This window comes from Orbicella faveolata, unplaced genomic scaffold (genome assembly GCF_042242905.1).
Source record: "Orbicella faveolata isolate gen_17 unplaced genomic scaffold, um_ofav_v1 contig_14, whole genome shotgun sequence".
In the NCBI taxonomy this organism is placed as follows: Eukaryota; Metazoa; Cnidaria; class Anthozoa; order Scleractinia; family Merulinidae; genus Orbicella; species Orbicella faveolata.
In genome coordinates, this window is record NW_028301541.1 from 19,565,001 (window position 1) to 19,588,712 (window position 23,712).

A 23,712-nucleotide genomic window follows, 5' to 3' on the forward strand; every position below is an offset into this window, starting at 1 on the left:
GTTGAATATCCATGGGGTAATTTCTAAAATCCATCAGGCTCATGGCATTCACGGTAACCCTGAAAAACAAATGGAACTACAATGTCAGCAGGAAATCATAATGAGGTTCACTGATGTAACGTTTCTTTTAAACCGGCTAGGACGGGATATTGACGGGCGAGCACTTATCTCGTTATCTAGTAACATGGAGTGACTAGGAGTATCTCTTATCCTTTAGGAACATGAAATGGAGGATCATCCCTTGTAGACGTCGCCCTGTAAATTGTGGTCGTTAACTTGTGCTAATTTCATTTAGAATAGTACATGTAGAAAAATGGTTCGTCAAAAAATTGGTTCATGCAGCCAATTTTGATCACGATTTACAACGAATGGTATCAAATGACAGTTACGGTTCTCGAAGACGACTTTTTGAGCGACTGCACGCCTCAAATAACAGGATCCATCGTGAGTCCAAACAAGAATGCACTAACGATGGCGAGTATAGCGGCAGACTAACGATCATATGGACAAACTTTAAGACACTTTCGAAGCGGTCTTGTTGTAGAAGAAGTCCTTAAGGACGTTCGCGCGAAAATTTTCCAGTCAATAGATTTTTTTAAAATATTTTTACTGCAGTCAGACAATGAGTTACTGCAAAAAAACTGGGGGTCTCGTTTCAGAGAGAAAGTGCACGGTGGAAAACTACCATGATTTTGAAATATTGGCGCGTGTAACTCAGCATGGCCCGAACAGGGGTTTATAGTTAAAAATATCGAAGTTGAGTCAACGGAAGCAAACGATCTTAGTCATATTTTGTAGAAGTGGGTCTGTTGCATAAATAGCTCCAAATGTTGCCAACGTTTTCACAAAACTCAACACTTCAAGAGGCATTGAAACCGCCGCACAGATAAGCGAAGACCTAAAAATAACGGAATTCGATAGTGCATGTTGCAAAAAATTCAAACTTGTAATCGATAGATTTTCTTCATTTTTTCGTTAAACGTAGAAAATCGGTAGAGAAACTGATCCATCAAAAGAAAAATAGGGGTCACCGAACGTCCAAGATCGTTAAATCCAGGCAAAGCTATAGCAATGGCTAGCTGCCCTATCATTGTTACCTAGCGCGCGCATCGATGCATGACGTGGCTTGTGAATTTGCGTGCTCAGTAAGGATGCGCAGAAACAACAGCGTTGCAAAACACGCCACAAACACGCATATCCACTAACTAAATCTATAGACCTTAACACTGTTTTGGAAGCCATCTTAGCGAGTACGCAAAACGTGTCAGAAATCAGTGTCTGCATGGGAATCTGATAGCAAATAATTTTTTTAATAAGTTGCATTGGGAACGATTTATGAATAACAGAGTTAAGATACTAGTCAAAGGATTGCATTAACCAAATTTAAAGGATGTAGCTGTGCTGTATATATTCTGATGCGTTCCGCCTACCTCCCCTAAAACACCTCCCCCTTAACATCCAACATCCATGAGTTTTCATTTGGCGCTTACTGGTGACTCATCTGTTACCTATTTACTTCATATCTAGGTATTTAGTGATTAAGTGATTTATTCCGCTTAGTAGTTATTTATTGTTTTTTTTTTATTCTCTTATTTTGTCTCCTTACACCCCCCCCCCCCCAACGTTATACTGCAAACCAACTTCTTTAGTTCACTCTTTTTCTGTTTAATTTCACTCAGCTCGATTAGCTAATTTTCTTTTTATCCAATTATGAAGTTTCACGTAGGGGCCAAACAACCCCCCTAATGTTTCATGAAGGCTATATTTGCTTGGTTAATATATTTCTGAACCAAGTTTGGCAGATGAGCTTTCTTTGTTCTCCAGTTTATTTTAATTTAGAAGTTGTGACAAAATGTCAGATTATGACGTCATAATTGATGACGTCACCAAAACGTGCTATAATTTTTTGTAAAATCTGATGTAAAAATTATGTCATTGAAAGGCCTTGACTTGAGGAGTAAAATGCCGGAAACCGTTTTTTGCTATGATGATTATTTTACGAGATATGGTAAATTAAATTTTTTTTGCGGTCCACCCCGGAATTTGCCTAACCATACTGTCCTTCTTAAGTCAGTCTCTCTGGTTTACTTTTTTCAGTTTTTTTCTAGGAAGGCTAATAACCTAGAAAAATAGAAAGCTTGATGTCAAAAATCGTATGGTTTTAGAAATTTGATTTTCGGCTTTGTTAGGATGGTATTAACAGTAAAAAAACGGGTGACGTCACAGGTTATGACGTAATAAAACTAAGTTTAACGCAATAACACTAGAGGGATAATTTTTTACTCCGAATTTCTTCTTTATTTTTGCTTTAGTCATCGATCTGGCACATCACATGTGCAACATAGCTGCATTTGCTGGAACAAAATTACGGCTCCAATTTGGGGATTTTTCTCAAGAGGAGGACCCCATATTTTGCAGGGTTATTTTTCATATTTAAAAATGCTATATTTCATTTAATTTTGTGATATGGACAAAATTTTTTCAGGTTTTAACTCCTCTTGATGTGCTCTTTCGAACACATTGTAAAAAATATGCATATTAAAAGCTTCAAAAGTGGCAAAAAACATGACGTCATCACTGTGACGTCACAACTTTGACATTTACTGACATTTTTCACATAAATATCATTGGCAATAGGTCTCCTGCTCATCTGCCAAGTTTGGGGTAGAAAGAGTCAATACTTTTTAAGTAATGCGAAATAATGTGAAGTACCCAAGAACTGAAGAAACATTTGGGGGTGGTTTGGCCCCTACGTGTTTTTTTTTCATTTTGGTAATAAAGTGTGTTGTTGTTGTTGTTGTTGTTGTTGTTGTTATTGTTGTTGTGAAAGGGTCCGATCCATGCAAAATGACGAATCATAGCTCAACATTACCTGACTGAGTAAAACACATTTCCGTCTCCAAACACAATCACCGTTTTGGTGTCATCGTGGATGGTCGTTTTCTTCGCATTTTCAATATACGTATCAGGAAACCATAACTTGTCGAGGACATCTCCTTGAAGAATCAAAGTCCAGTTCTTGTCACCGTAACTCAGTCTTGGATCCTTCCAGAACTGGCGCATATAGATGTCTCCCTTAAATTCCTGTTTTAAAACATAAAATGCTCCCGTTAAATCGCTGTCACCTTAATAATGGTTTTACTATCACGTTACCATTTCCAAAGAACTTTAGTTCCAAGTAAGTGAAAATTACGGCCAGGTCCAAGAAAATTCTAAGCCACGTATTCGCTTTTACTGACTGGAAGCTGGCTACAGAATAGCGAAGTCTCGATGGGGGTGGTAATATCGCAACTACCGGTGAAATTTTGTACATCTCGGGTCTCGGCTATTAGATCTCAGTAAAAACGAGTCATTTTTCACCTGACAGTTAGTGCATCGCCCTACAATTTGGAGGAGGAATCAGCTGGTCGTTTAAGTGCATGAGGTGGCCGACGGTGAACGGTTCAAGGGTACTGAACTCCAGAATAGACGATTGTGAGCTTAGCAAATCGATGAATGAGCAGAGTCATTAGTTTCTTCGAGAAACTGTTAGGCTACGTCAACGGGCGGGAGAAGAATTTGGAATTGAAGTTGATAAAGGCAAATAGACCGCCGCAGGGATAGCCTCCCACGAAGAAGCTCTTAGGAGTTTGCGAAGCTGAGGGATCGAGAAAAGTGGAAACGAATAGCTAGCGTTCGAAACGTTGGCGTCACAAATTCGCTACGGCGATCCAGTAACTAATCAACCTCAAGTAGATAATTGGATTAAGCTAAGTAATTGCCAGTCAAATGTGGATGCTGCATACGAACCTACATTTGCCAAATGCCAATAATGTTTGCTAGTTATCTTAAGATGAGCAAGTATTAGAACGTGAAGCTGAATCAATGAAAACTGATTACCATGTTTTCTTCCACGACATGACTTATGGAGAGGAAACCTAGCGAGACATATATGCGAACAGGATCTCCACCTATAAATAACAATAGAAAAGTTTCAATTACCAATTTTATGGCTTCTAAATTAATAATAATTTGTTTACATATTCAAAGACTCTGGAGATCAAGACGTCAAACCATGGATAAATTTTACCGGATCTATTGCAGACCCAGTGGAAGAAAACTGTGGATCATGTGACATATGCTCCACTTAGAGCCAAGGGACTATATATATTGCAAACCTGGAGTGGCAGTATAGGAAAGTAAAGCGTTAAAAGGTAAAGTCTTTATAAGAGCCAAGTGGCACATCAGTCCGGAGCCTTTCTCCGGTTTCTATGGCATAAAGCGACTAAGAGTATTTCTACTACAGCCTGGATGGGATGCTAGTCCATCACAGGGTTACCCCCAGCATTAAATTCGCCGGTACCCATTTATACACCTGGGTGGAGAAAGGCACGGTGGGAGTAAAGTGTTTTGACAAAAAACACAACCAAGGCTCAAAATCAGACCGCTCGTTCCAAGCCGAGCGCACTTACCACGAGGCCTCCACTAGGTTGCCGGTTGGAATGCTCGAGAGAATTAAAGGAGTTATTTCATGGTAAAGTGGGTAGATTTTTTGATGTACAACGTTGTCTTCAAACAAAAGTTTTATCAAGAGTAAAAAAATAGCTCTTGAGAGGACTGATCATAATGAAACAAAAACGAACAAGGATTGTTCTTATTGAGACCGACTTTAGAAATGCCAAACTTGAAAAATTAGGCCACATTTTAGAAGATCTTACCTCCATATAGAGGTCTGAGTCGTTTGTCGTAGTTTAAAAACATGTTATCCAGTATGGCTGTTGCATTTGGCGGTTCGTTTAGAGGAGGCAACGTCCCTCCTGTTATATCAACCTCTCCAGCATTGCTAATCAAGATAAAAAATCGTTGTCAGTTTCTTGGTTTGACAATTCGATGAACAACGACATCAAAGGTCAGCACAAACGAGGGGACTAGTCATAGCGACTAGTCCCTGCAACAAGTCGCGGGGACAAGTCCCATCGTGTGAACTGGCCGTTTTTGCTTCAAAATCTAGTCGCAGGGACCAAAGTTTAGTCTCTGCGACGAGTCCCACGAATTCAAACCAGTTTGAATTTTTGGGACAGGTCCCTGCGACTTGTTTCTCAGAATGCTACGTGTGAACTGTTCGTGGGACAAGTCCCTGCGACCAGTCCCTTCGTGTAAACTCTTCCGGGGGCTAGTTGCAGGGACTGATCGCCTCGTGTGTGCTGACCTTCAAGTGAAAATTTCTTAAAAGACACCAACCAATCCCCACACTAAAATAGGTGTCAAAATGTATAAATCCTACTTTTAGCCCAGTTATTTCCAAATCCCAATGGCATTCCTATTTTTTTTTTTTTTTTTGTAATTCCTATTCCCAGTGACACATCCCAATTAGCCGTGTTCTAAATGAGCAAGATACTGAATATGAATATTTAAAATCGATTAATTTGAAAACCTGAGCCTAGTACCTAAAAGAGCATCTAAAAGGCAATAAAGGTGTCCCACACCATACAAACACTCTTAAATCAGAAATTTTCAAAAGTGTACTGCATCTTCGTGTTTGAACCAAAAACAATGACTTCTAGACGCTCCGTTTTTCAAAGTAATTGATTTTAAATATTCATACCCGGTCCCTTGCTCGTTTAGAAGTTGGCTAATTTTTTCCAGTAAAAAAAATATAGGCAAATTCCAGTTCCCATTTTACCCTATCACACCCCTCCTAAAAAGCGATAGTTTTTGTAACTCCAGTAAATGCAAGTGTTGAAGAGGATCGAAAAAGAAAATTCTGTCAGTATGCCTAGGATTTGTAAAGATCTGATCAGCCAAGAATAGAAATTGAATAATAGTTAAGGAGGCTGGCAACAGTTTCCAGCGCTTTTCTAACAGCTATACTTTGAAGGATGAATACTACCACTGTCTAACAAGTGATGCTACAATAATGGTATCACACAAATGCCTAATCATTGGTAAACAATTTTCTAAAAGTTAAGATGGCTCTGAACCATCCCCACATAATTTTTTTAAACTTTGCAAAACGCTTCATCTCATAACGCTTATGACACTCGATTATAAAACGTTGGGGTCACCGAGCTCGTTTTTGAGTTGTAGGCATTTAAACGGCTTAAATTAAGACTTTTTTTAGCAGGTCATACTATTGCTAAGGTAACCTATTGTGCCAAGACATTGACACCAACATGTTACCCAATGACGAGGCAGTTTTTTTATACCATGATTGTAGCATCAACCGATATGAAGTGCATATGATAATCCATCAAAATCTAATTAATTTCTTGTGCTGGAAACTGTTTTGAGTCACCTTCAGCTAGGCTGATATTGCGTAGAATACTTAACGCGACAACGATATGGCAGATTCCAAACTGAAAGCCAAGATGCAACTGTGGACAGCTGTTTTGGGTCTCATAATTCGTTCTCTCTATATCACATGCTTCAACTGAATGTTCCTTGGCGCGTTTTCACAGCCTGTCCACAACTTTATTCGAATGAGTCACGTGTGGGTTGCAAGGCAGATTGGTTAGATATAATGCAGTCTTTCTTACTTTTATTTCATTTCAAGGTTTTTATTTCTTCTTTTACTGAATTTTAAAGCAATGTTTGAATTTTTTGAGTCATACTACGGCGATACATCTCAGTTTCGAAGACAAAATGTGTGAAGTTGACCAAAATGAGCATTAAAAAACATAATTAAGAAAATGTAGACTGTATTTTGCAAATTAAACCGTTTATGTATACCAAGACTGCAATTCGTTATACTGACTTGGGCTCTTCCTTCCGGTTGACAACGTTTCTTGAAAATAGCTCCTTACATAATTATACGCCTTTTCATTTACCCCGAAACAATATGGCCAAATAAACCTTGAACGATTGCATCGCAGTATCCATTCTGATTGTAAACTTTAATGTGAGACATTCATGGTAAACTGAACCAAAATTAAAAAATTTATTTATTTACCCCCCGAACAGAACCTAGATTAGTCTGAGGCTTTGGCGAGCATTAATATTTTAAAAGTGTTAATAGGAGTATCTCGCCACCTGGTAAAGTTTCAATAGAACACGTCTAGATTTCGTCTACTGAAAATATTGCAAGGGTTAACCGCTGTTCCTGAAATGTAAATATTTTACGTCTGACTGAAAGTGTAAGATTGCTCTGGAACTTCTTTCAAGAGGTTTCTAACTACATGGGGTCTTTAAAGAGATCCATGTTTATAGCCACATCAGACTAAATTTGAAGATTTGGTCGACATTGTGCGTCAAGATGAGTCCAGTAGTGGGAAATAACCACATAATTTTGACAAGTAATAATTGCCGCAAATTACTGCTAATCTTAAGTTGATTCTATTCGATGTCGCCCTTGGCTTTGAGTTATTGTAACGTATATCGAGCTGTACGTTTTTGCTATATCTCCTGGAAGAGCATGTTGTTATTGGTAACGCAGCTAAACTTGTAAACAAGGGGTATTCAAGGCGAAAGTCACCTTCCTTTTTCGACGGGTCTTGACTGAACAAGTAAGGCAACAAGGAGGAAACTGAAATTGTGAAATCAGTGTTTTGAGCGTCTAAATTCAGTGTTTTTGTGAACAATTTGCTGTTCGATACCTTCATCAACAACTAATTAAGTTCATGGAAATATTCTACACTTCCAACTGAGTTGGGTAATTAAGCCAAATATTTGCTTATTTTATTTGGATTCAGTGTGCAAGTGAGAAAAAAATCGTTTTTCCCTTTAGTTTAAGAAGGCGATTTTAGTTACATACAATGAAGAGGAGCTCTAAGTAGGAAATCCTATTGCTTACTGTCGCAATACTTTTCTATAAATGTTCATCCTGAAAATTTGGTGGTAGAAAGATTCTCGCAACTTTTCATTACACCGGCCTGTTAGCTTGACAATTAAAAGTTTTGATATTGTAAAAGGATACTCACAGAACGTGAAGCTGGTGATTGGAAGAGTTAAAGCAACATTTAACTTTACGTTTGAATTGATCACTTGGACGCTGTATGCCAGTGATAAATTCGAAACGACTTTTAAACCTTTGAAAATATATATAACTGCAAACTTGATTAACTTTGTACGGAGACAGTTTCGGTTGCCTAGCCAGAAGAGACAATTTTGAAAAAGTAAACTGCCAATGATGTGTCAGCGAAATGACGGGGAGAAACTGTTTGAGACATTTATCAACGAGAATTATCATATTCAGCTCTTGCCAGCTGCAATTTCTCTTTCAGCGAATAAGGAGAAAGGGTTTGCATTGCCTGTAGGTACTGAAAATTTATCTTGATCATCGGCTTGTTCTTTTGCTAAGATGATATCATCGCCAAAGTCGGTTTCCGAATAGACATTTTACGTCAATCTGTCCTTGCATGGACACTCTAAAGTTATCAGAGTTCCCTTCCCACTTTCTTACCACTTGGATTGCGTGATGCCTTATAAAATTAATCTCTATTTTGTGAAACTTTTAAAAGGGACTTGCAGACGCAGGAAAAAGTCACAATTTTTTAAGTCATCTCTTTGTTCTTAAGTTAAACCTCTACCAAAACCATCCTTTCTCTCGAATTTCCTTTGTTAATTGTATTTTAACCACTACCCAAGACTAGTAAACATTTCAAGGGTAGTTGTTTAGAAGACTTATAACATTTCGGATCTGATATTTCAGTGCTAGTTCAATTTCATCGCCACTGTAAGGTGTGTGAAACGAATTACGTAGCAGCTACATCGTTGAAGGTTCAGAAGTTCTCACGGGAATTCTAACTTGAAAAGAAGGCAGATGTTCCAGTATACAGACCCAGTCTAATACCAACTCTACATTTGTCCAATTTTTACTGACTAAAAGAAAAATAAGTCGCTTTGAAACTTTTAATAACACAGTTAAAATCTTAATTTTACCTGATTTCTATTTGGCAAAAGCCTGAGGAGTTGGGAGCTTAAACCTGGAAACATTCAGTTCGTGTTGAAGGATTTGTTTTGGTTATGCATGGCGGTTTGCTTGGTTCGGTCTCTTACCTATTGGAATCATCAGTTTCCGAGGCCTTGACAACACCAGCCAAGATACCCACGCAAACCAGTTGAACTCCAAACTTCTTTAAGGTAGACATCCCTTCGTTAAGTGTTTAAACAAACCTCCAGTCAGATAAGTTGAAGAAGTAGTTTTATCTTGCTCGGTCGTAATGATAAAACCGCCGAGTTAAATGGTTGAGTTCATAAATAATGCAGAGATGTTTTACGCCACTTAGGATTTATCTTTTGCTGAAGCATCATAAATTATTCCGCCACCGTTTTTTGAAAAGGCGAGCGCTATTTGAGTCATAAATGAACACTAATGCCTCCCGCAAACGTATTTCTCGGTAAAATTGCGTTTTTGAGGTGAGTAATTAGTGTATACTACGTTACGGCTTTAATTAAAGAAAACTTTCGTTCCTAAGCAATATTATCAGTATAAGTTTTTATCTTATAATGTTTTAATGAATATGGACACCGGGCAATAATCTCCATATCTCCCCAACCCGCTTGTGCTAGAAAAACCACAGACGAAACGGTTTTGCATTTTTGTTGGCTGTTAAGTGAAAAATACGAGAAACAAATCAGGAAACAAACTGATAATAATAAAAAAAAGTAGCGTGGCATATTAAATACAGTATAAGTGAGAGCGTTGTAACACTCAAAAATTAGTATGCGACTTCCGTAAGAATATAATTAAGTGTCGTGTGAAAAATGATAATGTGTTGGGAGTAAGTAGTCAGAATTAAATTGTGCGGTTATTTTACCGAGTTTATAAAAACGGGAATACGACACTCAATGTAAGCTGCTACTTCAGGTCCACATGGAACAGAACTTTACATCGATATAATGATTAAAACGGCAAGGCACTATTATGAGTAGCACACAAATAAATCATTACGCACGAAAAATTAAAATTGCATGGCTAGAATAAGAACTTTTTCATTTGCGGAAAACCATGATGTGAATTGAATTGCGTGGTCTTCGCCAAATTATTGGAAAAAACACCGGCTTTGGCTTGTTGTTTACTTTAGGTTTATTTTCTTTATGATATCGTGCGAATAACTTCGTTACTGAACCGAGTTGTTAACCGTGGGAGTCGTTAACCACACATCCCACGACAAATATAATGGCTGGTTAATAAATATATGTTTCTTTCAGAACGGGTTCCGATCTTCAATAGATCTTATTAGCTTCAATGTTTATCGATTTAATCGAAAACATACGATGGTTTAGGAGTTGTTTCTTAAAGTTGTGATCATTGTTATGTGTGTATGCAAGATAAAATACAAATAAGCAACTTTCTTAAGAGAACGTCACGTGATGAGTGCAAATTATGCAAAACTAACGAGGTCTTTAGAAGTTAAAGCAAAGGTTATCGTGGACTTAAAAACCAGGTGAGCCAAACTTTTATTTTTTCAGAAAACAAGTTACACAGTTATTCACCTATATACCACGCTGAGGTGTACCTTTCACTTCGTGTTGTACTGAATTGATAATGAACAGGAGAAATTCTTATATAATTAGTTAGCACGTTCGCACGGTCTTTACAGAGCGAGAGCAGTGGATAACATGTCGTATAAACGTTTCGGTCAAGGTGGGACGAGTAGTAGTGTTCCAATAACTTGCACCTTTCTTTTCAATCGCATATCATTCGTTGCTACACTTGATACAAACATTTAGCATTTACTTAGACAAGAAAACTTTGCGTTCTCATCCCGTGCTATCACATGCATATCTGTAAAAACAGGAAAACATCGTGAGGGTCGTATCATGGGGTATCTTTAAAACGGTGAACTAGGAATCGGGGAATCGGGGAATCGGGGAATCGGAGAATCGGGGAATCGGGGAATCGGGGAATCGGGGAATCGGGGAATCGGGGAATCGGGGAATCGGGGAATCGGGGAATCGGAAAAACGGGGAATCGGGGAATCGGGGAATCGGGGAATCGGGGAATCGAGGAATCGGAAAAACGAGGAATCGGGGAATCGGGGAATCGGGGAATCGGGGAATCGGGGAATCGGAGAATCGGAGAATCGGAGAATCGGAGAATCGGGGAATCGGGGAATCGGAGAATCGGGGAATCGGGGAATCGGGGAATGGGAATGGGGAACGGGAAACGGAGAACGGGGAACGGGGAACGGGGAATCTTTAAAACGGGGAATCTTTAAAAGCGGGAATCTTTAAAACGGGGAATCTTTAAAATGAGGAATCTTTAAAAGCGGGAATATTTAAAATGGGGAATATTTAAAAGCGGGAATCTTTAAAGGCGGGAATCTTTAAAATGGGGAATATTTAAAAGCGGGAATCTTTAAAATGGGGAATCTTTAAAGGCGGGAATCTTTAAAATGGGGAATCTTTAAATGCGGGAATCTTTAAAACGGGGAATCTTTAAAAGCGGGAATCTTTAAAAGCGGGAATCTTTAAAACGGGGAGTCTTTAAAAGCGGGAATCTTTAAAATGGAGAATCTTTAAAATGGTGAATCTTTAAAAGCGGGAATCTTTAAAATGAGGAATCTTTTTTAAGCGGGAATCTTTAAAAGCGGGTGATTTCTTGTCAGCCACTGTTTCGACTTTCCGTCCTTGTTCCTGGTTTTTGTGATAAAAACGGCTCCAAACGACCCTTCCCCTATCACATCTTGTTCGCCGAGATCATTCCACTTAAACTGTGGAACACCTTCAAAGCGACCGATTCTTTCTTCTTTAAAGTGAATGCAATGGGCACTTTGAAATTGTCTTCGCATGACTGCATGGCGTAGAAAGAGGTGTCATAAAACACACAATGACGGATTATACGCGAAATTCGCAAACCACATCGTTCGGGCATCAAGCATCGAATTACTTTATTGCTGGTTTTCAGTGTCACGCCGTTCAAAGTAAATCGAAATAAAAATCGAAAACATGCGATGATTTAGGAGTTGTTTCTCAAAATTGTGATCATTGTTATGTGCGCATGCAAGATAAAATACAAATGAGCAACTTTCCTAAGAGAACGTCACGTGATGAGTGCAAATTATGCAAAACTAACGAGGTCTTTAGAAGTTAAAGCAAAGGTTATCGAGAACTTAAAAACCAGGTGAGCCAAACTTTTATTTTTTCAGAAAACAAGTTACACAGTTATTCACCTACATACCACGCTGAGGTGTACCTTTCACTTCGTGTTGTACTGAATTGATAATGAAAAGGAGAAATTCTTAGTTAGCACGTTCGCACGGTCTTTAGAGAACGAGAGCAGTGAATAACATGTGACTAACTTGCACGTTTCTTTTCAATCGCATATCATTCGTTGCTACACATGATACAAAGATTTAGCATTTACTCAGACAAGACTTTGCGTTCTCATCTCGTGTTATCACATGAATATCTGTATAAACAGGAAAATATCGTTAGGGTCGTATCATGACCAGGATCACGTCAATCCACTAGAAATGGGTAATCTCTGTCATCACCGAGTTAAATTTTCGGCGATTTCCCGTCTTTCAGGGAAACCCTCAGCCTATTTCTCGTGATGCTATCCCAGTAATTATAAATTTTGCAGGTGTCATATCTCAGTAAGTCAAAACATGCGTATCTCGCTCATCAGCTGAACCCATTCCAACTTAGCACTGATTTACGTTAAAAACTGCTAGGCGTATTTATCAATCCAAACTTCCTACTCCTAAAATAAATTGCAAGAAATAATTTAGAAGGATAGTTGATATTTCCCAAATCAAAGAAAAAACAAGGGTTTCTATGCACAATTTCTTATCACCAACCAAAAAAAAATTAAATATTCATTTAATAAGTGTCTTGTTTCATCTAAAACTAAAACAATTACAACTCATTGACAAAAAACGCGCGTGTTGCTGTGGTAAAAGAAGTACCCCGGATGGCATGCAAGAGCTTTTGGCTTTGGCCTTTAGCTATGCATTGATCAAGTAACAAACCGGAAAAAATAATTTATTTCCAAAGAAATATTTTAGAGCATTGGGACGACACTCGTGTATCACCTTTAGATTTATGCAGTGCTAAAAGAAGTAAACGATGATATTGAAAGACACTCGTTTAATATGATGTTAACTTGAATTGAAATATCTTCTCAATCTTCCCTCTAACTTACTCATAACAGCCAAATCAAACGCATGCGATAATTCATTTCATAAATAGTTAGAACCTCAGATTTCGGTTGTAACATTATGTTACTTACGTCCTGGCCAAATGGACTCGCAAGTAGACGCAAGTTGAAAACTTAGGTTTACTTGCGACTCCGTTTGGCCTGGCCTGGCGTGCCCTTGCGTTGATAACTTAGGCTCACTTTGGTTGTGATCAAATTTGTGCGCAAGTCGCTAGTTTTTCATCGTGTGGCCACCCGACCCAAGTCAACGCAAGTTGAGTGACATCCATTAACTTGTTATTAGCCAATGAAATATAAAATATGTCTGCCTTGAAATGTTTTTCTTTGCGACCTGCGTGCACTAGCGAGGAAACTTGGGAGTCCGTTTGGCCACCCAACGCAAGTCTCTACGCAAGTTCAACTTGTGGTTACTTGCGACTACTTGTGAGTCCGTTTGGCCAGAGCTTAACGTGTCTATAACAAGTTTTGTGTGGTCACACTAGGGCGTATTTTAAAACACGAAATGCCGAGATGACGAAATTGTACTACGCACTAGAGCTCCGGTAAGCCTAAATAGCGCATAGGTTAGCCTAAATATCACTGACTAGATCTCTCATTGACTCTTGCCCTAAGTGCCATTTCGTCATTTCGTCATTTCATGTTTTAAAAACGCCCGTCACTATTAAAATCATAATAGCGCCATCGAAAGCCAGATCAAATATAATAATAATAATAATAATAATAATAATAATAATAATAATACTTTATTTGTGTAGCGCTATTTCTATCACTATCCGATAGCGCTTTACAATGAGTTTAAAAATATCTCACCAATAAAAAAGAAGAAAAATACGTAGAAATATATGAAAAAGGAGTAAAATAATAACTACTTAATAACCGAGAGTGAGGTCGTTACGGGAAAATCTCAAAATGAGACCTTGCCGTATTGACCGAGCGTGGTGTTCTGCTCGGGATGCATGGCAGATCTGCCGATTTTTTTTTTCTAAGCGATTTCGACAAACTTTGATTGTTTTTCACTAGTGCCCGCCAAGGTTACCGGCTGGTAAGTCAAAAACGACTTCCATATAAATTTTATTAAGGAAAAAAATCTTTAAACTTTTAGCTAATCGGAATTAAATTTACTTTCTCTTACTGTTTTTAATCGGCTTTCATCGTTTCAGTGCGCTTGAATTTTCAGAACCGGGCTCTTCCTAATTTGCATAATCCGTAATCGGCCCGTGGGCATTACGGCTGCATAATGACCGCTCAGATCTCGCTCTTAGCCAATCAGAGCGCGCGTTATATCGGCCACAAGCCAAAGCCATATAATAAACTAACTTATTAAATAACTAAGCTGTAAAAATCAGAATGAAGACTAAGAATAATAAAAAAAAAACTTGAGTTTTATTAATTTTTTTTAATGCAAATTTATGACATTTCCAAAACACTCGACCGGTGTTCCAACCACATGCGCAGATATAGTTAGAAAATATGAATATACCCGTAGAACATAACATTTGATTAAACCAATGGACAATATGTTGACAACAATTTGTTTAACCATTGGTGTTTTAGTTATTTGAACAGAGCAGAAATAGGCACTTTGTTTACAAATCTATTATTTGTATCTACTTCCTCAGTTTGGTCAACTAACGGTAAATATAATCAGTTAATCCTGAATAATTTATTACGATCTGCTATAAAGTTCAAATTTACGTTAGTATATTCAAAACGTTGTTAAAGAAAATATCACGTAAGAAGAAAACAAGATACACTGACTTGAGATTTTATAATTCAAAAATAAATAAATAAATAAATATAGATAATAACGCTCATGTAAAACTAACTTGTCGACTGCAAGGTAAATAATAAGTGAAGTTATAACATAACTGACGGAGTTCAAAACTGCACATCACTTTTATAATTAGATCGACATCCCAGCAAATTTTTTAGGAATTTTATTAATTTTAAGTTATTTCTTAGATCAAGGATACCACAAATATGGTTTCATCTTTATTTTACTTTCTATCAGTATTTATAAATCCTATTCTTGCATGTACAACTTAGCTCACGCATTATCCATTTGTAACTTTCCTGTATGTGTTTTATGCTTTCAGTTCTACCTCATGTTTGTATGTTTAACTTATACGTTGTCTATTATAGTAGGTCCACATCAGCCCTTTGGCTGCCTCAATTTCAAACCTACTTTACTAATTAAAGTATGTATGTTTTCCCACAGCTTTAGCTTTAATATGTCATTTTTTGTGGCTCGTCCGAGCACACTTATGGTCGAGTTTTGGTCTGTTCCATATCGGTTGATTTAAAAGTCATTTTTATCAGTAATTTCAAGACCTCAAGTAATATCTTACCTCTCACTGTTAGTGCCATCGCCTTTAACAGCACTTCCCCTGAACATTGTAGTAAACCAAGCTAGTGTAACAACAGTTGTATAAAGAGGTAGTAAGAGCATTTCTTGGCTTATTTTCCTGTAGCTGCTCGTCGAGAACTTCTGACTGTAATTGAATATTAACACTCAGTAAGACATAAGTTTCCGGTTAATTATAGACGTAGACAAGAAGATCAAGTCGATTGATTGGGTGACCTAATCACTCACAAGCTCGTGGAGCACGTCAGGTATTGGCTGTTTATAATACAAAAGACAAATGTTCCCAACAATACTCCCGCTATGAAAATTTTGCATTTTCTTCTGAACTATATATTTTGTTTGTTTTTTATACAATAATTCTTAAACAAAGAAAAATAGAGGTGGTTTCACACAATCGTAGGAGCGCTCGATACAAATACACGCAGAGCGAAATACAATACAATAATAATTTGTACAATAATTTGTATAATAATAATTTGCATAATAATTCTTATATATTTATCATTCGGATATCAGTGTGGAATCACACTCAGCATGTTTTAGTTTCTCGTTACGGGTCACAAATCTCTCTTCCTTTACCTTTATTTGCAAATTTATTAATGCACTTTTTAAAATTATAGGTAACGTTGCGACTCAATTCGTTAGTTTTTCCTCGGCTATTTCGTTTTTGCCCAATTAACTTTGTTTGCTTTTTTTATGTCAACCCTAGACTAGGTAGTACATAGATGAAACACTGTTGAAGTATTGAAGCCGCTAACGATTCTTTTTTATCATTTATGCTTCTGAGCTGGGGAGAATTGTGATAGTAAAGATAGTAGTTGATAGGTAATATTTTGTAAAAGCAACTTGCAGAAACCCAATGTTATCCAGGGCGCCGCCTTAATCACAACATCTGAACCAAAGGAACAACATGAAACTATGTCGAAAGTGAAGAATGATCATCGCAGTTAATTTTCCAATTTAAGCAATTGGAAAGAAGAAACCTGAAAAAATCAGGGCTTCAACGGGATTCGAACCCGTGACCTCCGCGATACCGGCGCGATGCTCTACCAACTGAGCTATGAAGCCACACATTGGGAGCGAGGTCAATTAACTGATTTCACATCTTCCCGTCAGGAGTGAAATGATGTGAAGTTTATATGAAAAAATTCATATATGAACTGCGGTTGTCGATGAAAGTGAAGAATGATCATCGCAGTTAATTTTCCAATTTAAGCAATTGGAAAGAAGAAGCCTGAAAAAATCAGGGCTTCAACGGGATTCGAACCCGTGACCTCCGCGATACCGGTGCGATGCTCTACCAACTGAGCTCTGAAGCCACACATTGGGAGCTATGAAACTATGTCGATCGGCTATGAAACTATGTCGGCGTGAAGGATATAACTGGGCATTTTTCGACAGGAAATGAGTGGGAATGCACGCCGACGGTTTTATTATCTTTATTTTTCGACAGGAAATAAGAAGAGATTACGCCAACGCTAGTTTTGAAATAAAAAATAATTAAGTCTCGGATCGTGGTGGGACTTAGATGCATCCACAATGAAGTTCGTTGATTAATTTTCAATTTGGAGCGATTTCGTTTTTCCAGGGTTGATGCAAAACATATCCCGACCTATACGAAGAGACACTTTTCAAAAGGAAAGCTTCATTTTAAAAATTTTCGAAGTCATTCCTTGCGATCCGTTCGTCTGCAGTTTCTTAATTTTTCGGCTTTCAACAGTATATGTGATTTTATCTTTGTCCGATCAAGTGAAATTGATTTTTATTTCTCTTACTGTATGGTGTATGCCTATAAATGGCTTGAGGTAAATCAAAATGACAATTAAAAGTGTACTTACTTCGTAACTGTTATGTAATATTATAAAGGAAAGATACTCTTTTTTATAAGAATATTATTTATAAGGATATCGAAGCTGAAATTTGCGAAATTTTAAGAATAGTTTAAGAACAAACCCGAGGCTGAGAGTTTGAAAAGAATATAATTTTGTGTGTTGAAAATTTGTAAATACAATACAATTATGTTTTTACTGTGCTGTATAAAATTTTTCCTTTCTCTAAACGGCAAAACAAGCCAAAATGCAAAAAAAGCAGCGCTAGCCGTATGTTCGATGTTAATTACATTTCTGCAAGACTTCATGTGCGTCGTATCAGATTTTATTGCCTGCAGGCTGGCTCCAAAATTACTTCAACATCATCCAGACACCAAATACACTCAAAAACAGAAATGTAATACCGTATAATCTAAGAATATTCACAAGAATATTTTCAGCCTAAAATCGGCAGAAAAATAAAAATATTCAGCCTCAGCTGGAAAACAATATTCCTATAAAAAAGAGTATACGCAGTTTTAAATACTAAAAGGCCGAAGCTTAGAGAGCAAAGGAAACCCATTTGACCATTTTCCTCATTAAAAGAATTGGTTTTGACGACCACTGTAAGTCATTAACGCCTTCAGTCATCTGAAGTTGCAAGACTTGCTCTAAATGTCGCGATGGTCACATTAGGCGTCTAAAATAAACAGTGAAAGTGGTTGTGTAAATCATATGTATAGGCGAAGATGTATAACAAAGGAACAACTCCCGCATTGATGATTTTTCTTGATTACAGAACACCGTACTTGATTACGTTCTGAAGTCAAAACCTCTGACTACAAAGATTGATCTGAAATTCGCGTTCATAGTTAGCACAGAGAACAGAGTATTACAACTGGTCTGGTTATATTTGTTGTTTTTAATTCTGAACTTAACAAAGTTAACAGAACCACCAATATTTTTCCTATCCGTCATTTTCTAGTAAACACAACAACGGTTAGTGCTTAAAAATTCTACGTTACAGTAATGATCTTAATCAAACTGATATTTCACTCATCAACTGGGCGTGTAAAAAAAATAATAAAATGAAGAAATTGGCCCGAAAAATCGTTATCTTGGCTGGAATGGGTTTGCCAGAGAAACTTCGTAGACACCTACTCAATTTCTCTTAATTACTTTCAATTACTGATAGACATGCAATGTTACGTGTTGGTCAGGATCTCGACTCGTTAGCCATCATTTTACTGAAGTAAATGAAATGAATTCTACTACCTATTACCTCCAAATGGCCAAATTATTATCATGAGCCATAAACGTTGGCCCTTGAAATATTCGTTTCTAGCGCATTTTCAAACGAAGTATGGACAACCTGTGAGTTATAAACCTATTGGAGAATTACAATTTTTTCTGTTGTGTTGATCAATATAAGTATAAACATAATCAGCTACTTTTCGTCATTGATTTCGTTTTAAAAGTAAATGTCACTGCAAAATCAACGAAAAATCGTGGTTATGGTAAAACAAAAAATAGATTTTGCTAATTATAGTTTGTCCAGGCCTGGCTAACCAACTGAACGATATCGGGCTAGTTTTATGAAATACTCAATATAGAAACAAAAAATTGTGAAAAACTGTCATTGTAACAGAAGTTCAGATTTTGATTTGCGAGAACACTTTTCGGCCTCTCGCTACATAGACGAGTCTTTATCTTTATCTTTATCTTTATCTTTATCTTTATCTTTATCTTTATCTTTATCTTTATCTTTATCTTTATCTTTATCTTTATCTTTATCTTTATCTTTATCTTTATCTTTATCTTTATCTTTATCTTTATCTTTCAACCTCGTTCCCAGGGTCTCTCATCTTACCGCCCCTTGGAGCGAGCGAGGAGTGGAATAGATATTATTCGAAATTTCAGCCTGAAAGCCAAGTATTGATAAACGTCGCGGGTAATGACAGTCGCAGCGCGATACATTCTACAAAGCTCAACGCGGCAAATTGCTGATTACAGAGGACCCCTCCCTGATGTTCTCAACTGTCAAAGTGGCACGTGACCAGACCCAACCAGGGTCTCTCCTCGCTCGCTACAGGGGGCGTTAAGATGAGAGACCCTGGGAACGAGGTTATTTATCTTTATCTTTATCTGTATCTGTATCTGTATCTTTATCTTTATCTTTATCTTTATCTTTATCTTTATCTTTATCTTTCTTTATCTTTATCTTTATCTTTATCTTTATCAGGTATAGTTGCATACTCATGTATAATGATAATTCGTTAGTAAATTCTGAATGTTTCATCAACTCGACGTACAAATTAGAACGTTCCAAAAGCGCTCGTTTTTCGCTAATGAGGCAATCTCGAGGGAACTGTTCCCGCGCAGAATGCATGATACATCGCTTCCTAGATAAATAACCAACAACCGCCCACATTATTCAAACCACTTTATTGCGGTAGAGGTTCAAAACCATACAGTGGTGTAGTAGTATAGCACATACAGAGTAACGTGGTCATACTTTTCTTTTTACCATAATCATTTTAGTCCGGATTATCGCATCCTGTACTCATCTTCCTCCGTACCACCAACATATGTGTGACGTCAAAATCACAAGCATTCCTTAAAATTTTCTGTAATTGAAGCAGAACTACTTTTTGCTAATTGCTCTCAAAAACTTGGAAATGTTCTGGAAGTAACCATCCGCACCCTTGACATTTTAGGGCTAGCGCAGATCAGCTAATTAATGCTGCGTTACAGGTTATTCTATCCATCATTTCTGCCGTTATGTATTATGCAAGCGTTCATAACTTGACTGTAACCCACATATAAGAACCTGCATGATCTTGCTTGGCTAAACAGGTAAACGTTCTTATATATTTTAGAGTTTTAATAGCCACTACCTGTAAATGGGTAGAATTTGACGACAGGACCGAGAATTCGAATTTTCGTTCGTTATGTCCAAAAGACCCTTTTGGTGAAAAGAGAGAACTAATAACAAGAGATAACCAAGGAAGAAGTAAGAAGCGTTTTCTCCATTTATCCACCCAGGCTGCTCAAACTACCGTTTCTCTTTGAAGGCCGACATTTTGCTAAAATCGTCTGTTCGGGCCGTTTTCCGGAGGACTGTGTCATCGATAATTAGCCATGCAAGGCCTTATTCTGAGGTATGATTTAAAGTATGGCTTTAGTGTACGATACACTAGCTCTAAGAATAATTTTCTTGAATTCTCCCTATTTACAGGCAGTGGCTATTAAAATGGCAAATTTCTGCCAGCTAGGTCTTGAGGGGCCCTCAGATCCCGCTTTCCCGCCCATTTTTTCCTGTTAATCCCACCATCCCGCCCTTTTTTGCCAGAAAATCCCGATCCCGCCCACTTTTCAAGCACTTTGGAATAGGTCGAAAGACTAGAAAAACTAGAAAGGATCGGGAGGTTAAGGTTACAGACGCAAGCATCGAAAATGTCGGAAATGGACGATACGTTTGACAGAACCTGACAGGGTACAGAGCGGTTCCTATTCATTACTTGAAACCTGACACGCAAAACGGTTCGTTTCTGCCAGCTTGTGGTTTTTGCGCTGCTCAATAACAATTTATGAGGTCACATAAGAATTGAAATCCCGTATCCCCGCTCTGTTCCCCTTGCAAATCCCGCATCCCAGCCCGACAAAAACACGAAATCCCGCTCCCGGTCGTAATTGTAATTCCCGCTTCCCGCCCCTGTTTACAACTCAAAACCCAAATATCACGGCGAAAAAAAGCCAAATCCCGCATCCCGCCAAACCTATTGGGAACCCTCGGTCTTCACTAGGTTCGTACACGCAGATTTTACTGCATCTCAGCCCAAGTGTGGTCTAACAACCATTATAGTGATTTTGGCAATGCCAGACGTGTAATTGACAAAGGAAACTTTCATGTCCAACAAACGTCAGAATCATGGCCCACTGCAAAAAATAACGAAGCAGACATTGACTTCAAGCCTATTCCATATTTTACCTTTTTACATTTTTCGCACTTTCTTTTTCGTACATTTTTCATCTCGCGCTTTTACATTTTATTTTTTAAAGGATTCAGGTTTGCAATCCTGGTTACTCCTCCAAATTTAAAGATAAAAGTGTTACACAGGAGAACTCTGTCTGAAGTTTATTTTGTCATAATGTCAGACGATTTGAGACATTTCTGTTTTTTTTTTTTAGAATGTGTGGCCACACTTGTGGATTTTTTTTCGATTCTTACCAACGTCTACTCTCTGATTTTTCACGACTTGTTGGCCAAGAGTAACTTTATTAGTTGTAACTGTTTGACTTATGTCATCTTAGTTGAAACATCTGTTCTGTGATTTTATTTGGGTTCATCTTTGTTCTGTTTTTGTTGTTGTTGTTGTTGTTGTTGTTGTTGTTGTTTTTGTTTTTTTCCACCAGGTTCTCTTGCTTTGCTTCCGGCTAAATCACCAACGTATCTAACTTCCTACCTAACTTCACTGAGTAGGATTTTGAGGTCCACTTGTTTGTCACTCGCGAGATTGTCAAGTTATACCTCTAGCTAGTTAAACGGACTTGAGTTAATTTTATGTATTTATGTCGTTGACATATAACAGTGAAAAGGCATTTAGTCACGCCAGTTTCAATTTGCGCTCCTATGCTAAGATGGACCCAAGAGAAATTATCTTTAATTTCACTGAGGCATACTGTTGCAGCAACAACAACAATTTTATTCACTCGTACACTGATTTACAGTTTTACAAAAATATATATAAATAGAAGGACAGATAAAAATGTACAATTTGAATCTGGAGACTCAACTAACCCGAAAGTTTTCTAGTCAGCCTCCAGTTATTGCAAGGTTTCTATAGATATAGAAGGGTTATAAAATGCAATTGACACTATCTTTGTTTTGTTGGTTCACAGATTGCAGTGTAGCTGATCTGCTATATGACGTGTCCTTTTGTGATGTTTCTTTGTACATTTTACCTCATCTTCTTATCAACGACCATAGCGACTTTGATGTTAGCATGTAATTTACAGGAAGTTGGAGAAGACAGGTCAGTTTGTTATCAGGATTTGATTGACAATCCTGGGAATACCCAGAGACCTTTAAAGGGGGGCGTAAGGGTTTGCGGTGATGCGGTTTTGCGTTATTTTTGGTGCGGTTTTGCGCAAATCTTTATTTTAACCTGCGGTATTGCGGTTTAACAAGACTAAGCGGTTTGCGGTTTTCATAAATTTTCAATCGCGGTAATCGGTAAAAATGAGTCTGCAGGCGTCTGCGCTTTCCAGTTATGACAGTTCTTACTCGGATCCTGACGCTTCCAATGACTTTTGATCTCTTGCTTATGCTTTGCAAGGGACCATTGCTGTGCAAGCAAGCTTTGCTGTTTGTAAATTTCCGCTTTTTCCAGTTAATAATTGGTATGATTAACCAGTTTATCCAATGATACGTCGACTTGGTGACTTTCCGGGCTGGGAATCTTTCGCTCGGATACAATATTTGCCGTGGCCTCGTGCGGGACAATGTCTGCCGAGCAAGAAGAAGTGGTTTTGATGGTGGTCGGGAAGAGACGATGTTACTTCAAGGAGAGATTGGAAGTTCGGCGACGTTTCTTCTGAGAGCAAGAACTCGCTTCTGAAGAGTTATACGCTAAGAGTTATTCAAAATTCTTCTTAGAAAATTTTAAATGCAATTTAAGGTTGATTTAGTCGAATTGCGACATAAAATGGATGTTCCGAGCTCGTATTCGGGATACTTGAGTTTGAAAACTAGCATCTTGACGAATTTTCACCAAACAAAAAATTCGTGGAAAGCTTGCGTTGTGTAACATTCGAGTGGTTTCTAGTGCTGAAGTCGTAAACATCGATGTTTTTCAATTGGGTAACTCAGCAGTATTCGTGCGTGCGTGAGCGCCTTTATATTGGTTCAACAACAGCATAACAAAGTCAATCCCACGGACGTGTGTCAATTATTACAGTATTATTTTATGAGTGTGATGATCATACATTGATTAACATTAACGTACACTTTTATCAAACTAAGGGACCGTTCATTTTTTATGAGGGAGGGGGGCCTGGTGGGATTTGGGAAGCACCATTTAAAAATCGCATGACCCCCCCTCAGCTTACCAATTTTTTCATATGCCCCCCCCCCTTATAGCGGTAATTTTTTGGGATGACCCCCCCAAAAAAAAAATTGAACAAACAATATTTAGATTTCAACTTTTTTAATACTTCTCTATTATCCCCCTACTTCACGTTATTGTGCTCACTATGAAGACAAAATTAGAATCCCTATACTACAGAGAGCTGTTGTTTAAAAAACAAATCAAAAGAAAGAGAAGTCAATTTCGGATCTCCTAGTTATGGCTCGCCCTGAGCGTGTGGCATTTGGCCTCACATTGGCATCTTCCTCATCTGAATTGATGAATGCAAGAATGACGTCACTTGAGTCATCTTCTCCCCCAGAGTCAATG

At 37.9% G+C, this 23,712-nt stretch overlaps 2 protein-coding genes and 1 non-coding gene across 4 annotated transcripts in view; 1 reads left to right on the forward strand and 2 right to left on the reverse strand.

The window, feature by feature from the left end:
- LOC110054286 (gamma-aminobutyric acid receptor subunit beta-2-like) overlaps window positions 1-9,270 on the reverse strand; it is a 17,909-nt gene extending 8,639 nt beyond the window's left edge. Inside the window, exons 1-5 of the mRNA XM_089286922.1 lie at window positions 8,974-9,270; window positions 4,698-4,822; window positions 3,880-3,950; window positions 2,873-3,084; window positions 1-59 (exon numbers count right to left, since the gene is read on the reverse strand). The exon at window positions 1-59 is cut by the window's left edge and continues 24 nt beyond it. Of these exons, the coding sequence (XP_089143048.1) occupies window positions 1-59; window positions 2,873-3,084; window positions 3,880-3,950; window positions 4,698-4,822; window positions 8,974-9,065 (559 nt within the window). The 5' untranslated portion in view covers window positions 9,066-9,270. The remainder of the gene's footprint in view (window positions 60-2,872; window positions 3,085-3,879; window positions 3,951-4,697; window positions 4,823-8,973) is intronic.
- LOC110053700 (gamma-aminobutyric acid receptor subunit beta-3-like) overlaps window positions 9,249-23,712 on the forward strand; it is a 29,633-nt gene continuing 15,169 nt past the window's right edge. The window contains exons 1-2 of one of the 2 annotated variants that reach the window (XM_089286923.1): window positions 9,249-9,333; window positions 22,157-22,290. In XM_089286923.1, the coding sequence (XP_089143049.1) occupies window positions 22,181-22,290 (110 nt within the window). In that variant the 5' untranslated portion in view covers window positions 9,249-9,333; window positions 22,157-22,180. Of the gene's footprint in view, window positions 9,334-22,139; window positions 22,291-23,712 lie in introns of those variants that run through there. The other variant, XM_089286924.1, reaches the window with a different exon arrangement.
- On the reverse strand, window positions 16,442-16,514 carry Trnat-ggu (transfer RNA threonine (anticodon GGU)). The gene has a single exon. It is a non-coding gene; the product is annotated as a tRNA-Thr (tRNA).